This window comes from Pristis pectinata, chromosome 29 (genome assembly GCF_009764475.1).
Source record: "Pristis pectinata isolate sPriPec2 chromosome 29, sPriPec2.1.pri, whole genome shotgun sequence".
Classification (NCBI taxonomy): domain Eukaryota; kingdom Metazoa; phylum Chordata; class Chondrichthyes; order Rhinopristiformes; family Pristidae; genus Pristis; species Pristis pectinata.
In genome coordinates this window covers 20,099,067-20,115,044 of record NC_067433.1, presented here as the reverse complement: position 1 = coordinate 20,115,044, position 15,978 = coordinate 20,099,067, and the positions used below count along the sequence as shown (strand labels likewise).

The window sequence follows — 15,978 nt, the reverse complement described above, 5'->3', positions numbered from 1 at the left end:
CGCCCCCAGACAGGCGTCACGTCCGGTGACAGTGGGCTCGGTTCCGCTGGGAACGGGGAAGGAGGCCGGGTGCGGCCGCCGGTTGTCCGCTCGGTTATCGCGGTTGGTCGCCGGCGGGGGCCGAGGGAACATGTACGGACCGTCGGGATCGGGTCTGTCGGGGGCGCGCAGGCGGCCCGGGGGCGCGCTCCCCAAGCACACGGAGCGGAGCCTGGCGTCGGCGGTACCGGGCGCGCTGTCGGTGACCGCCCTGTGCACGGCGCTGGCCGAGCCCGCCTGGCTGCGCGCTCACGGCGGCGTGTGCCCGCGGCAGGAGCTCGGCGTCGCCGATGTTTTGGGACACTTGGACTCGGCTCTGCTGGAAGGTAATGGGATGGGGGCGGATTCCTCATCACTGACCCCGTCTCTGTGCGTCGGCTGCGGGCGCTCCCTCCTCCTCCCCCGGGCGCTCCCCCCCCCCCCCCGCCGCCTGTCCCCCGGGGGCTCCCTCCTCTTCCCCCCTCCCCCCCCCCGCCGCCGGTCCCCCGGGGGTTCCCTCCTCTTCCCCCCCCCCCGCCGCCGGTCCCCCGGGGGCTCCCTCCTCTTCCCCCCTCCCCCCCCCCCCGCCGGTCCCCCAGGGGCTCCCTCCTCTTCCCCCCTCCCCCCCCCCCTGCCGCCGGTCCCCCGGGGGCTCCCTCCTCTTCCCCCCCCCCCCCCCCCAGGCCGGTCCTCGGGTGCTCCCTCTCCCTGCCTCCCTGACGTGCGCTCTCCTCATTAAATCACCTGCCCCACGCTCTTGGTTCCAGGTGAGGAATGGTCACTTGGGATCTGACACCTGTGGGGTCGTTGCCACGGGAGTCATCACATTATACTGGGAAGGGTCTAGAGGAGCTTTACCAAGATCTGGTTGAAGAAGTTGCTTCTCATCTCCATCCTGAATATCAGACCATTTTGAGACTGCAAACTCTGGTTCTAAATACCCCAAGCTAGGCAAACCATCATCCCCATATCTACCCTGTTGAACCTGGTATGAATTTTGTACATTTTAATGAGATCAATCCTCTTTTTTCTATTCTCTGGAGGGAATAGCCCTAGCCTGTTTATCCTCCCTTCAAAAGGACAATACCCACCAGGAATAATCTGGTCCCTTTGTTGCAGTCCCTTGTTTTGCATGTCGTTAAATAGGCCAGACCAACACACAATATTCCTTCCATGTTTGGTCATGTCGGGGTCCTGTATCACTGCAGGAAGACATCTTTGCTGTTGCTTTGAATAGCAACAAAAAGCAATGTGCATTTGCCTTCCTAGTTTGTTGCTGTGCGTGTAGGTTAATTTCTGTAATTTCCAAAATTTAATTAATTTTTTTAACTGATGCTTAAAACTGATTTCTTTCAGTTCCTCATTCACTCTAGGCCTGTGTTCTCCACTGTTTCCCGGAAGTGTACAGAAGGATGAGGGCCCTAGATAACCTAGGGAGGACAGTTTCCCAAAGTTGAGGAGGCAAGAACAAGGGACAGAACCTTAAAATAATTCTTAGAAATGTTGTCATCTGGAGTGGTTGGGATCTGGAACTCACTATTGAAAGGCAGATACCCACATCACATTTTTTAAAAAAATAAATATTTGAAGAGCCATGATCTATAGACCAAATGTTGGAAGCTGCAATTAGTCTAGGTAGAACTTTTGCAACTGGGCTCATGAATCTAGCTCGTCTGTCTAGCGACGTAGACTCGTTTCTCATGATTGAGTTTTTTGAAGTAACTTAGAAGGTCGATAAGGGCAGGGCGGCAGATGTCGTTTACATGTCCAAACCAAATCTTTGAGGTTTCGCATGGTAGGCTGCTTTGGAAAGTTAGATCGCATGGGATCCAGGGAGAACTAGCTAATTGCACTCAGCATTGGCTTGATGGTGGAAGGTTATTTTTTGGACTGGAGGCCCGTGACTAGTGGTGTTCCCCAGGGCTCGGTGCTGGGCCCATTGCTATTTGTCATCTATATCAATGATCTGGATGAGAATGTACAAGGTATGATTATTAAGTTTGCAGACGACACTAAAATAAGTGGTGTCATAGACAGTGGAGATAGTTATCAGGAATTACAGAGGGATCTTGACCAGCTGGGTAAGTGGGCCGAGGAATGGCAAATGGAATTTAATTCAGATAAGTGCGAGGTGTTGCATTTTGGGAAGACAAATGAGGGTAGGACTTTCACGGTGAACGGTAGGGCCCTGGGGAGTGTTGTGGAACTGAGGGACCGTGGAGTAGAAATACGTGGTTCCCTGAAAGTGGCGTCACAGGGTGGTAAAGAAGGCTTTTGACACGCTGGCCTTCATCAGTCAGAGCATTCAGTATAAAAGTTGGGATGTTATATTGCGGTTGTACAAGACATTGGTGAGGCTGCATTTGGAATATTGTGTTCAGTTTTGGCCACTGCGCGAGGAGATATGCCATTAAACCGGAAAGAGCACAGAAAAGATTTGAGGATGTTGCCAGGGTTATACGGAAAGGCTTGGCAGGGCTATAACTTTATACACTAGAACATAGGAGACTGAGGGGTGATCTTATAGACATGTATAAAATCAAGAGGGGCATAGATGGGGTGAAATCAGCCTTTTTCCCAGGGTTGGGGAATCAAGAACCAGAGGGCGTAGGTTCAAGGTGAGAAGGGAAAGATTTAATAGGCGTCTGAGCGGCAATTTCTTCCACCCAGAGGGTGGTCAGTATGTGGAACAAGCTGCCAGAGGAAGTGGTTGAGGCAGGTACAATAACAACATTTAAAAGGTATTTGGACAGGTACGTGGATAGGAAAGGTTTACAGGAATATTGGTCAAATTCAGGCAAATAGGTTAGGTGGGCATCCTGGCCAGCACAGATGAGTCGGGCTGTACGGCCTGTTTCCGGGCTGTACAACCCTAGGACTGGGACTGTTTTCCCTGGAGCAAAGGAGGCTGAGGGGTGACCTATAGAGGTTTATAAAATCATGAGGGAAAATAGATAGGGTGAAAGCGAACAGTCTTTTTCCCAGGGTTGGGAAATCAAGAACTAGAGGGCACAGGTTTAAGGTGAGAGGGGAGAGATGTAATAGGAACCTGAGGGGCAACTTTTTCACCCAGAGCGTGGTCAGTATATGGAACGAGATGCCAGAGGAAGTGGTCGAGGCAGGTACGTTAACACTTAAAAGGCACTTGGACAGATACATGGATAGGAAATGTTTAGAGGGACATGGGCCAAAGAAGGGATAAAAATGGACTTTGTATTATGGGTTCCCATAAGGGGGAATCTTATAGAAACATAAAATTATGAAAGGGATAGATAAGACAGAGGCAGGAAGGTCATTTCCACTGGTGGGTGAGACTACAGCTAGGGGACGTAGCCTCAAGATTTGGGGAATAGATACAGGATGGAGATGAGGAGAAGCTGCTTTTCCCAGAGAGCAGTGAATCTGTGGAATTCTCTGCCCAGGGAAGCAGTAGAGGCTACCTCATTAAATATGTTTAAGACACAGTTAGATAGATATTTGCATAGAACCATAGAACAATACAGGCCCTTCGGCCCACCATGTTGTGCTGATCTTCAAACCACTCCTAAGACTATCTAACCCCTTCCTCCAACATATACCTCTATCTTAAATTCCTCCATATGCTTATCTAACAATCTCTTGAACTTGCGCATGTATCAGCCTCCACCACCACCCCCGGCAGCGCATTCCACACACCAACCACTCTCTGGGTGGAAAAACCTTCCTCTGACGTCTCCCTTGAACTTCCCACCCATTACCTTAAAGCCATGCCCTCTTGTATTGAGCATTGGTGCCCTGGGAAAGAGGTGCTGGCTGACCACTCTATCTATTCCTCTTAATATTTTGTACACCTCTATCATGTCTCCTCTCATCCTCCTTTTCTCCAATGAGTAAAGCCCGAGCTCCCTTAGTCTCTCCTCATAATCCATACTCTCTAATCCAAGCAGCATCCTGGTAAATCTCTGCACACTGTCCAACACCTCCACATCCTTCCTATAATGAGGCGACCAGAATTGGACACAGCACTCTGTGTGGTCTAACCAGAGTTTTGTAAAGCTGCATCATTACTTCGGGGCTCTTAAACTCGATCCCACGACTTATGAAAGCCAACATCCCATAAGCTTTCTTAACCACCCTATCCACCTGTGTGGCAACTTTCAGTGATCTGTGGATATGAACCCCCAGATCCCTCTGCTCCTCTACACTGCCCAGAATCCTGCTATTTACCTTGTATTCTGCCATGGATTTTGTCCTTCCAAAGTCTACCACCTCACACTTCTCCGGATTGAACTCCATCTGCCATTTCTCAGCCCAGCTCTGCATCCTATCAATATCCCTCTGTAAGCTTCGACAGCCCTCCACACTATCCACAACACCACCGATCTTTGTGTCATCTGCAAACTTGCTAACCCAGCCTTCCATCCCCTCATCTCAAGTCATTAATAAACATCACAAAAAGCAAAGGTCCCAGAACTGATCCCTGTGGGACACCACTAGTCACAGCCCTCCAATCTGAATGCACTCCCTCCACCACAACCCTCTGCTTTCTACAGGCAAGCCAATTCTGAATCCACACGGCCAAGCCTCCCTGGATCCCTTGGCCTCTGACCTTCTGAAGAAGCCTACCATGCAGAACCTTATCAAATGCCTTACTAAAATCCATGTAGGCCACATCTACTGCGCTACCCTCATCAATCTTCCTGGTCACCGCCTCAATCAGGCTAATGAGGCAAGATCTTCCTTTCACAGATCCATGCTGGCATAGATGGGGAATTAAGGGTTATGGGGAAAAGGCAGGTAGGTGGATCTGAGTCCACGGCCAGATCAGCCATGATCTTATTGAATGACAGAGCAGGCTCAACGGGCCAGGTGGCCGACTCCTGCTCCTGTTTCTTATGTTCTCAAACATGGGCAGGTGGGAATCTCGGTTGGCATGGAGCAGTTGGGCCGAAGGGCCTTTTTCCGCGCTGTCTGACTCCGACTCATGAAATCACAGAAATGTATAACTCAGGAGGCCAGTCAGTCCATTGTGTCCCTGCCATTGTCACGTAGTCAGGAGTTCTCGGTAGGTCTAAAATGATTTGGAGTTACTCCCAAATTTAAAATAGCACCAATTGTTTAATCTTGAAATTAGTTTTAAAGAATGTCAGAATGTAGTTTTTAAATTATCTTTATTCTTGATACTTCCATGGAAGATTCTTTTATCATCTTATGTGTAGAGATTAACCCCATCTTCATTTTCTGCAGAATATTGTATGAACTCTCAGACTGTGCTGCTACTGCGGGTTATTGGTGCCTTCTGTTTCCTGGGGATTCTTTGCAGTTTGTCGGCCTTTCTGCTTGATGTATTTGGACCAAAACACCCAGCACTGAAGATTACCCGCAGATATGCATTTGCACATATTCTTACAGGTCTGTTTAAGTGAAACTGCTTGCTCTTGCGTTATACCAAAGCAGGGTGTGGCTTTATTTTTGATTCTTGCACAATCACTTCGAAAGTGAAAGAAACACAAAATCGTATGGATGCTGTACACACTGAACATATTTAAAGAAAGGATACGCTCAGGAGCTCAGATGGTGAATTGTTAAATAATCGGTACATTACTGTGAGCTTATCTCATCCTTGACCGAGTGATGTTTTTTTTGATTTGACATGTAGTGTTAATATGTGGTGCAAATTCCCCACTAATTTATTTCCTACTTCAGCTATTAATGGGAGGAGGTACAAGGGGTGAAGGCCCTTTGACTACCATAGAGTAAATTACCTTTGGGTACATTGATGATACTCCCTCTCAATTACAAACATTGAGTAAGCTCATTGCCATCGTCTGTCGTCTTTAATATAGTCAGACCACTGATCTGTTGTGAGAATTCCAGGGGATGTAACCTGCCATATATTCCATGCTCCACTCACTGGCTTTCTTTGTTATTACAGTTCTCCAATGTGCCACAGTGATAGGGTTCTGCTACTGGGCATCAGAGCTAATCTTGGCACTTCAGCAACAACACAAGAAGTATCATGGTTCTCGTGTCTACGTGACCTTTGCAGTCAGCTTTTATTTGGTGGCAGGAGCCGGAGGAGCATCCATCCTAGCAACAGCTGCTAACCTGTTGCGACACTACCCAACAGAGGAAGAGGAACAAGCACTGGAACTGCTCTCAGAGATGGAAGAGAATGAACCATATCCAGTAGAATATGAGATTGTTAATCAGTTCCAACCTCCCCCTGCATACACACCTTGATTAGCAGGACATATTACCATTTTTCATCTTAAATCTGTCTTCATTTGATTATTTGAACTTGTACTTTATTTCAGTAGACTTTTATCTAGAGCAGCTGCCTCCAACCCCTTATCACTTGAGCACCTCAGTTCTGCTTGCTGGTGTATTGGGGGTCAGGAGCTGCAGTCATCTTAAAGTCAGAAGTTTGTTGATTGTTCTGCTCCCTTACTGTTCCCCAAGATATGATAGTAGCCTTCTGCAGATGGGTGACGGGAGCTGGAAATCCTTTCATGTAAGCAAAGTACTTGTTCACTGCTATTTAAAGAGACAGTATCTTAAACTATAAAATCTAAATTTGAAGCTTATAAATTTGAAGCATTCTTCCCCTCCCCCCAGAGCTTTTAAATAAACTAGAATCATGTAGGGCTTCTGTTACTCAGTTATGTTTCATTTCACAAACACAAGTGATTAAAAAGTTCAAATTATTTTAAAGGATTATAGCTGGCATTTGATTTTAACTGGCAAGTGTCTTGCATTATACAAGGTACTGTCTCTAGACCTTTGTTCTCATAGCGTTATTGTCATCTGTTCACTCACTTGCTGTTGTACAGTGTCTTAATACCGGGAAATACTTTTCTTTCACTCAGTTAAAAAGTGCCAGCCCTGAGCTTAAGGGAACCTATCAGCATTTGTTAGAGAGGGGTTACTAGACAAATCTATATCGTGAACAGCCAAATGATTCTGTCAGATTGTGCTTCTGGCCATTTGAGGTTATAATATTTAAAGTCTGATTGTCATTGTTGGAAGCCTGTTACCCTTCCCTAATGTCACTTCAAGATAGAAGAAAGCACTTTACGAGATTGGTTTTAGAAACAACAAAAATAATTTGCATTTATATAGCACCTTTTAGCATAGCAAACCATTCACTGCGCCTTGCATCAAAAGATTAAATCTACTTAATATCTGACCAATTTTATGTCTTAAAGGAAGATAAAGAGGTAGAAGTGGGAGAATTTCAATTTCTTCCAATTCACACAATCCATAGCAGCCCTGATTAACACACAGGTTTATGTACATCAGTTGATGTGAAGGAATGTCAACACTGTTCACTTCAGACATTTGGTTCTGATATCAAAAGTTTATTAGTTTAATGAATGCAATGTGAAGATATACAATGGGACCTGTCTGATACAAACAGTATTAATGAGGCTCAAGTGAAATAGGAATTTAATCATGCAACTTTTTAATCAATTGTTTCACCAGTTAAATATGAAATAAATTTTACATTGGAATTATGGTGGCTGGTCACGTTATATTTGTTTTCCAATATAAGCAATCCCAGTTTTAATTAATTTGGATATCCATAATCTTATGGATTATGTGAATCCAGAAAAGTCTGGTGCTTCATTACTGAGAAGCAGTGCACTGAAGTGCAGCAACCTTATCCCTGCAAGAAAAGCGAGCCTTGGGTTTTAGGGGTCCAAATGGGAGTAACTATCTTGGCAAAAATACAGTTGAGGTTATTTCAGTAAACTGACTTCAGTAACTGATGTACTAAATGGAACTTGTTTTTAACAGAATCATCTCACATACATTTTTTTTATTATTTATTAGTTTACCAAGACCACTCCCTGGTGGATGTTTAGCATTGCCTGCTGCCAGTTCTTGGTTGTTCCCTCTCTGCATTAAGCCAGTAATGGATACTGGAGGAGCAACTGCAGAAATGGGAAGAAGCTTATCGAGCCTAGCTCCTGCACATCATTCTCAAGTCATGTGTTATCCTTCCAGCCACTTTACACATTGAGAGTTGGAACAATGTTACTTAAGGGAGCTTAGTCAACAAATAAAATGTAATCAATGCATCATTTCTGATGGGAAATAAAAGCACTGTCAACAAAGGCACATTTAGAGCCACAGAAAGCTGTGCCATGTCTCAGTATCATAGACAGTTGAGAGTAATGGATTTTCCATCTCAGAAGCCAGCGTAACTAACATTTGCCACAAATTAAAAGACCATAAGAATTTCCACATTATTGAAAATAAAATTCTGACTAGCAAAAGCAATCAAAATATTAAAATTATAGAATCAGTGCCAAATGTGTTACACACTGTACACTAAGTAAATGCACCAGAGACCAAAAAAGCTGATGAATTCTACTGTAGAAAGATTGGATGAAGCCTGCATTTGTACAACTGATAACTTGTAATAAAATGTTGAATGTTGAGCCATGATGAGTGGCATTTATCATTACAAGCAATCTGCAAATCCCATCCCTGTGTTAATGTTGATCAATATCTTTAGAAATAAACTTTTCAAAGTGGTAATTGGAGGGCTGTCTTAATCCTTCCACTTGAAATCTCTTGGGCAAAATAACCATGTTCCGATTGGATACAGCTCATGTGTTCAGTCACTGTGCCTAGCTTCTGGTCAACATTCTATTCTGTTAATGTAGCTGCTGCTATTTGTGGGAAATGAAAGGTTAAACCTCTAGCAGAAAATATCTTTAATTGGAACTTATCTCTAGAGTACAGTTGAGAAAGAATAAGTGGGTTTCCTGTGAATTGCCGCCAAGAGGAATGTGCCCAAACAAATAGGTATTTATATCACATCTTTTACATCAGGAAGCTCCCAAGTAATGAAGGACTGATGAAGTATTGTACATATGGAAATGGAAACGGGCAGAAAATGATGATGGACTTGGTCAGGATAAATATTGGTCAGTGTACCAGAGAGTGCTTCCTACTCTTGCAAAATTGTGGGGGGGATTTTCTGGCTCACCTAAAATAAGCAGACAGAACTGGAAGTTCAGTAACCTCAAGCCATAGGTTTTAATTGAATTTTCATATTTTAAATTGACATTATTAAGTAAGGTACACAACTCAGTTTTTGTAATTTTTTTTAACAAAATTGAATAATGATCAAAGTAAAGGATAAAAATGTCCTGAAATGACAGTCATAAATCATAGGTACAAAAAGTTTATTTATAAATTTTTCTGCCAAAGGAGCAATGAGTTTAGCCATTTAAAATAAATCAAAAGTGTAATTTCAAGATTGGCAAATTCTCATTTGGTTTTCTAAATACACCACTTCTGTGAAAGTAATAAGAAAAAAAATGTTTTAGACCACTACCTATAAACCTTTGTGCAAACATTGGCTGCTCACTCAGCTTCACGCGTTTCGTTCCATTTGACATCAATGAAGCCAAGTGTGCAAATGGCAACCAATACTCTCGCATGTATTAAGTATTGACAGATAAAGACAGACTTCTCCCCAATGCCTCAATAAGGAATCCACGGTGCAAGATTTACCATAACCAGGAAATGAGGTAAGGTTACATGTCACAAAGCTTACTATCACAAGTAAACATTTACAAATATATACAATCTCTTCAAATGTTTACAGCTATGTACAAACAAAATGGCTTCAGATTCCTTGTTTGATAAAAACATCTGACAAATCCTCTTTCCCTTTGATTTCGAGATTCTGGAAGATAACAAAACACTCAAGTATGAAACTGCCAAAGTTTCTCAGGCCACTTAGTCCCGCGCAGTAGTATTAACCAAGCCTTTGCCTGACCCAACTGTAATCTGTGCCTCCGAATCAGAAGATTCTTGGCTCTCCAGCCCATCACCTACAAGTTAGAAGGGCTAAATCTATGCTACTCAACTCTTGGATGGACATTCAGTTACTCATGTAGCACCTAATAGAATAATGCTATGTACCTACCTTTTCATTGGCCAAGTGCAACAAACACGCAAATGCCATCGGTACAGACAAATTCTTTGCCAATGTACTTGGCAACCTGCAGATATTTTAAAAAATGAGCACAAATCATTACAATGACTACATACATATAATAATGTCATAGAGTCAGAGCCATACAGCACAGAAACAGGTCCTTTGGCCCACAACATCTATGCTAACCATTAAGTACTCAATCTATGCTATTCTAATTAACCAGCACTTGGTCCATAGCCTCTTGTGCCTTGGTGATTCAACGCACTTCCTAAATGTTGTGAGTGTATCACCCTCTCAGGCAGCGCATTCCAGATTCCAATCACCCAATGGGTGAAAAGATTCCTCCACAGATAGCCTTTAAATCTCTTGCTCCTTGCCCTAATCTTATGCTGTCTAGTCTTAGGCACTTCTGTTATCGAGACATGCTTTAGATTATATATTTATACAGTTTATGCTAAAGTCTCCCACTATCCACATTATGCCCCACATAAATTTTATACACCTCTATCTAGTAGACCTCAGCCTCCTCCAACCCAGCAATATCCTTGTGAACCTCCTCTGCCCCTTCTCCAGTCCTTCCTATACTGGGACAACCAGAACTGCACAGTATTCCAGTTATGGCTTAACCATTGTTTTACAAAGTTGTACCATAATCTCCATTCTTGTACTTGCCTTCATCAACAGGGTCATAAAGGCAAGTATCTCAATGATATGGGGAAAAGCAAGTGCTAAACTAACTAGCTTGCACTTCAGAACAGTTGGCATAATGGGCCAAAATGCCTCCTTTGGAGCTGCATCATTTTAGGATTCTAATTGTTTCCATAAATAATTGTTCAAGAGCAAAATGTGAGATATTCCTAAATCAGCACACCTCTTGGTTAGAGTAGTCTAAACATGATAAAGAAACAAACCTTTCAAAGAGATCCTTGGTAATAGCTGTTAAGCTTTGTTGTCCTTTCACTGTCATTGCGTTGACCGTTGACTCATCAATCGCCCTATCCTTATTATTCAAACAAAAACATTAATGAATGCAGTTATTTCCTTTCAGGACATCACATAATTTTACAGCCAATGAAGGGCTGGTACTAGTGTAATGTAGCAATGGATACCAAAGCCAATTAACTAATGGGTGAGGGGCAAATATTGACACAGACGCCTGGAAAAATTCTGCTTCAAAATAGCAACACACGAGATGCTGGAGGAACTCAGCAGGTCAGGCAGCATTTATGGAAGTGGACAGTCAATATTTTAGGTCAAAACCCTTCATGTAGACTGAAAGATAGAGGGCAGATGGCCAGTATAAAGAGGTGGAGCAAGAGATAGCAAGTGATCGGCGGATCCAGGTTTTGGGAGGGGGGAAGGGGGAGGTGGAGGAGGGGAGGATGGAACTAGTGACAGAGGCTGGGAGGTGATAGGTGGAGGCGACAAAGGGCTGAAGATGATGGAATCTGATAGGAAACCGAAGCATGGAACCAAATAAGGCAGTTGCTTGACTCACAGAGTTCCTCCAGCAGTTTGTTTTTTTGCTGCAGATTCCAGCATCTGCAGACTGTTGTCTCCAAGTGCAGTTGGACGCAAGATGAGTTTCACCTGCACCTATTCATTGTTCATTGAAGGAACACTGAATTCTCCAACTTCTAGTAAACTGTTCCCCCGGTCCCTCTTCTCTCCTCATCACCCAGTTCTTCCTACACTCACCCCAGCCCCCAGTTCTTGCCCATACTCCCTACACCTGCCCATCGCCCACACAGTCCTCCCACTCGTTCCCCTCTGCCCTTCCCACCTCCCTCAGTTGCTTCCATGCTTCACCCTCCCCTCCTATCAGATTCCATCATGGCGATCTCCCCTCTATCTTTCAGTCCAGATGAAGGGTCTTGACCTGAAACGTTGACTGTCTATTTCCCTCCATAGATGCAGCCTGACCTGCTGAGTTCCTCCAGCATTCTGTATGATGCTCCAGATTCCAGGATCTGCAGCTTCGTGTCTCCTCTCTGCTTCAGAATAATCTATTCAGAGAAGACAGTACCTCCATATGTCTTCTCTGAAAGATGCCTTCTCAGACAATGCAGTGCAGTACTTCCTCAGCACTGCACTGGATTTTCAGCCTGATTGTGTCTCAAACCTCTGAACGAAAACTTAAACACACAACCACAGTGCAACAGGAGTGCATCTGCAGTTTCTTGGGATACATAGTCCAGACAGCAACAATCCTTTCGGAGATCACCTTGACTGAGTTATTTCAGCTCCAAAGGATCAATTACTTTCCAGTGTTTGCTGATCCCATTCAGCACATGCCTCACCTTTCGTTCTGAGACTGCTGCATTTCCAGTAAGGAGTTCCCACATGTTCTGCTTCAATCTCTTCACATCCATCATTTTTGCCGTTTTTGAATAATTCAACAGAATTTTGTTGACCTGCAAAATTTCAGGAGCTAGAATTGTAAACTTTTACATCTCAGAGCCAACCAAAATTTCTTATTTTATTCAACACAAGGCCTGGTGTGGGATGAGAAGGAGCTTCCAGCTTTACCAGTGCTTAACCATCCAAACACAGTGGGATCACTGGGAAATGCTTAAATTAGAGACTATAAGCGACCAAGTTTGACTTCTCTGTTGTATGCTCCTCTAAACTGTTACGAGTCACCTAGGTCAGAATATTGTAATACCTGCCCACAAGAACATTTGCCAACACCACTTATTTACCAGTAAAAATCTAATAAGTCTATTTTTACTCCGAGCATGCATAACTTGTTCTGTGTACTGCCCAATTACACTGCAAAGTTCCTTTAATGTCTTTTCTACAACCAACAGCACGCTTACTTTCTGTGGCTCTGCCACTAAGTTTTCTCCTCCATATGTTGTGATATTTGACCACTTTCTGTCTTGCTCCAGGGTATTCCCTTCCTGCTCCATCGCAACATTATCTGCAAACTCAAAGGAGTCATTTGCGCCAACAAATCCATCATGCTCATCATCGCTATCCGTCTGTCAGAAAAATAAAGGGAACCAAGAAAGGAGTTCACTTCATAAGTAAATGATGTTGCCCATTTAAGAAAATTCTGCAAAATGCGTTCATGAGCAAAATACAGACCTGAGCTCTGGGGCAGAAATTTGAAGTATCATTGGGGTTGTTATAATCATATTCCCCAATTTTTTCATCTTGGTCTGAGATGCTTTCTTTCACAGTTCGTTTTATCTGTAAACGGATAATTTTAGTGAAAAGTTGCAAACTGAACAAAGTAACACAAGTGAACAGTGGAAAATGGAACCCTTACTCCAAATGTGGCACAGGATGCCAACATCAGACATCAAATGGAGAATACAAAGCTCCTACCAGAATGACTTAGAGTCATGGAGTGTCAGGGCATAGAAAGAGGCCTCCTGACACTGTGTCTGCACCGACCACGAAGCACCCATCCACACAAATCCTATTTTTCCGCATGCATCCTGATCAACCTTCCCTAACCCCCGATTCTCATGCCACCTGCCTACGCTAGGGGCAAGTTTGCGCTAGCCAATTAGCTTATCAACTAGCATGTTTTGGTACATGCAAGGAAACCAATTCATAGTCCATTGTTCAATCCCACTTCCAATGCACTAATTAGCATTCATTCAAGGAACACTTTTACTTTTAACAAGGCACAACTATTGGTCAAACTGACATAGGAGAGACTGTCTGTTAGATGTTGGGGTTCAATGGGAAGGAACGTTATGTGGAAATACTGTCTATCTAGGGGAGCCAGTCATTTATCAATTTCCTCCATTCTAGTTTTATGTTCTTTTTATTTTCTTTTCTCTACTCACAAGGACAGCAATTTCTTCCCTATCTTCTCCTTACTACATGCAGGAATAGGGCAGCCATCCTTCTGTTACATTGGAAGAAAAGCCAGTAACGAAAACTTGGAATTGACCCCATCCTGTTACACAAGGCCAATGTGTTTTGGAACTTCTCTGAGATGCCTTGCCTCAAACACTCCTCAAAGAGAAAGACTGAAATATATCATCATCTCGTGTTCGTTATTTCAATTTACTGGCGACATCTCCACTTACCTTGATAGAAGGTTTAAGGAACAAACAGGTTATGTTGTTTGGATCATAATGGAAATCTGTAGGCAGTGTTGTCAGCTGTCCGTTATGTCGGTCTAACGTAGCTTTTGAGATTGTTGTGGCAGCCTAGAGAAACAGAATACAATAGTTCACATACTGTATCTCTTGCTCCCCATTAAATCAAGTTACATCCCATAGATCCCAGATCTATATTCTTTGGAGGTTAGAAGAAATGAAGAGTAATCTTATTGAAACCTGAGGCGGTACGACAGGGCAGATGGAAAGATGTTTCCACTAGTGGGAGAACCTCAGTCCTTCTTTAACAGTCAAACCACAGCTTGATAAATTCACCACGTTTATACTGCAGTTGTGGGGAAAAATCCAGGAAAACAGAATAGGAAGCACTGATGTAGATGATCATTGATGTACCACCAGTACATCTCTCACATGCTGCACAATTCAGTGTTATAAGGAAACTGTCCACATCCCTTTCATTTCAAGTGCTCTGTAATCTTTTCTCCATACCCTTTACGTCTGGCTTTCCTCAATAACTCAACAGCTCCTTCAGTGTCCTCTCTCCTTTTACAACTCTAGAATCATACTTAACTGTTCCCTTATTTATCCGCTCATCTTTCCCTTTAAATCTTAGATATGCCAAGTTTCATAGGCTTGGATCGTTAATTTGATATGTCAACTTAATGGAAATAAAATCCCTTGCATTGCAGATCAATAGAACACAGAACAGCACAGAAACAGGCCATCTGGCCCACCATGTCTGTGCCACCCTTGATGCCAATCTAAATTAATCTCCTCTGCCTGAACATAGTCTAATTCCCTCTAATCTCTGCCTATTCATGTGTCTGTCTAAATGCCACTTACATGTCGCTGTCATATCTGCTTCTACCACATCCATTGGCTAGCACATTCCAGGCACCTACCACTGTGTGGAAGAACAAGATTGCCCAGCACATCTCCTTTGAACGTTCCCCCTCTCACCTCTCATATCTGACACCCCAAGATCCCTCTGTACATCAATGCTCCTAAGGGTCCTGCCGTTTACTGTGTACTTTCCTCTTGTATTTGACCTCCCAAAATGCAACACTTCATACTTGTTTGGATTAAACTCCATCTGCTATTTCTCCACCAATATTACCAACTGGTCTATATCTTGCTGTATCATTTGGCAATCTTCTCCTCAATCCACAAGTCCACTGGTCATCAGCAAACTTACTAATTAGACCTCCTACATTTTCATTCGGATCATTTATAGAGAGTATATATCACAGACGAAAGAGATCCCAGCACTGATCCTTGTCAAACACCACTGGTCACAGGCCTCCACAGAGAAACACCCTCCAGCACTACCCTCTGTCTTCTATGACCAAGACTATTTAGTATTCAACTTACCTACTCACCGGGGATCCCATGGGACTTGATCTCCTAGGCCAGCCTATCATGAGGGACATTGTCAAATGCTTTACTAAAGTCCACGTAGAGAACATCCACTGCCCACCCTTGTCAATCCTCCTCGAAGAACTCATTCAAATTTGTGAGACAGGATCTACCCACACAAAGCCATGCTGACTTTCCCTAATATCCATGCTTTTTCCAAATTCGAGTAAATCCTGTCCCTATGGTTCTTTTCCAATAATTTCCCCACCACTGATGTCAGGCTCACTGGCCTATAGTTTCTTGGTTTATCCCTGTTGCCCTTCATAAACATTTTCTATTCTCTAGATTTCTGGGACCTCACCTGTGGCTAAAGTGGATACAAAGATATCTGTCAAGGCCCCAGCAATCTCAACTCTTGCCTCCCTCAGTATCCTGAGGTAGATCCCATCAGGTCCTGGGGACCTATCCTCAATGTTTCAACATCTCCTCCTCCTCGATATCAACGCCTAGAATATCAACATACCCCTCCATGATCTCACCATCACCCATGTCCATCTTGGTGAACACGGATACAAAGTACTC

At 43.7% G+C, this 15,978-nt stretch overlaps 2 protein-coding genes across 3 annotated transcripts in view; one reads left to right on the top strand and one right to left on the bottom strand.

Moving 5' to 3' along the window:
- Positions 1–21: 21 nt before the first annotated feature.
- On the top strand, positions 22–8,420 carry tmem127 (transmembrane protein 127). 2 transcript variants are annotated; one of them, XR_007958375.1, is made up of 4 exons: positions 22–365; positions 5,245–5,409; positions 5,933–6,511; positions 7,834–8,420. XR_007958375.1 is itself a non-coding variant. In XM_052041028.1 (3 exons), the coding sequence occupies exons 1-3, from the start codon at positions 131–133 to the stop codon at positions 6,238–6,240; spliced, it is 708 nt and encodes a 235-aa protein (XP_051896988.1). In that variant the 5' UTR covers positions 22–130; the 3' UTR covers positions 6,241–7,516. The 2 variants fall into 2 exon arrangements, 1 of the variants encoding a protein (XP_051896988.1); XM_052041028.1 differs by lacking the exon at positions 7,834–8,420 and having other exon boundaries at positions 5,933–7,516.
- Positions 7,446–15,978, bottom strand: part of ncaph (non-SMC condensin I complex, subunit H) — a 25,200-nt gene continuing 16,667 nt past the window's right edge. Inside the window, exons 12-18 of the mRNA XM_052041027.1 lie at positions 14,008–14,130; positions 13,049–13,153; positions 12,778–12,942; positions 12,259–12,372; positions 10,870–10,958; positions 9,947–10,022; positions 7,446–9,703 (exon numbers count right to left, since the gene is read on the bottom strand). Of these exons, the coding sequence (XP_051896987.1) occupies positions 9,644–9,703; positions 9,947–10,022; positions 10,870–10,958; positions 12,259–12,372; positions 12,778–12,942; positions 13,049–13,153; positions 14,008–14,130 (732 nt within the window). The 3' untranslated portion in view covers positions 7,446–9,643. The remainder of the gene's footprint in view (positions 9,704–9,946; positions 10,023–10,869; positions 10,959–12,258; positions 12,373–12,777; positions 12,943–13,048; positions 13,154–14,007; positions 14,131–15,978) is intronic.

Excerpts from the sequence above, each read along its gene's own strand:
- tmem127 (XM_052041028.1), top strand. The coding sequence starts at position 131 with ATGTACGGACCGTCGGGATCGGGTCTGTCGGGGGCGCGCAGGCGGCCC. Across the intron at positions 366-5,244 it reads GGACTCGGCTCTGCTGGAAG|AATATTGTATGAACTCTCAG; the intron begins GTAATGGGATGG and ends CATTTTCTGCAG. Across the intron at positions 5,410-5,932 it reads ATTTGCACATATTCTTACAG|TTCTCCAATGTGCCACAGTG; the intron begins GTCTGTTTAAGT and ends TTGTTATTACAG.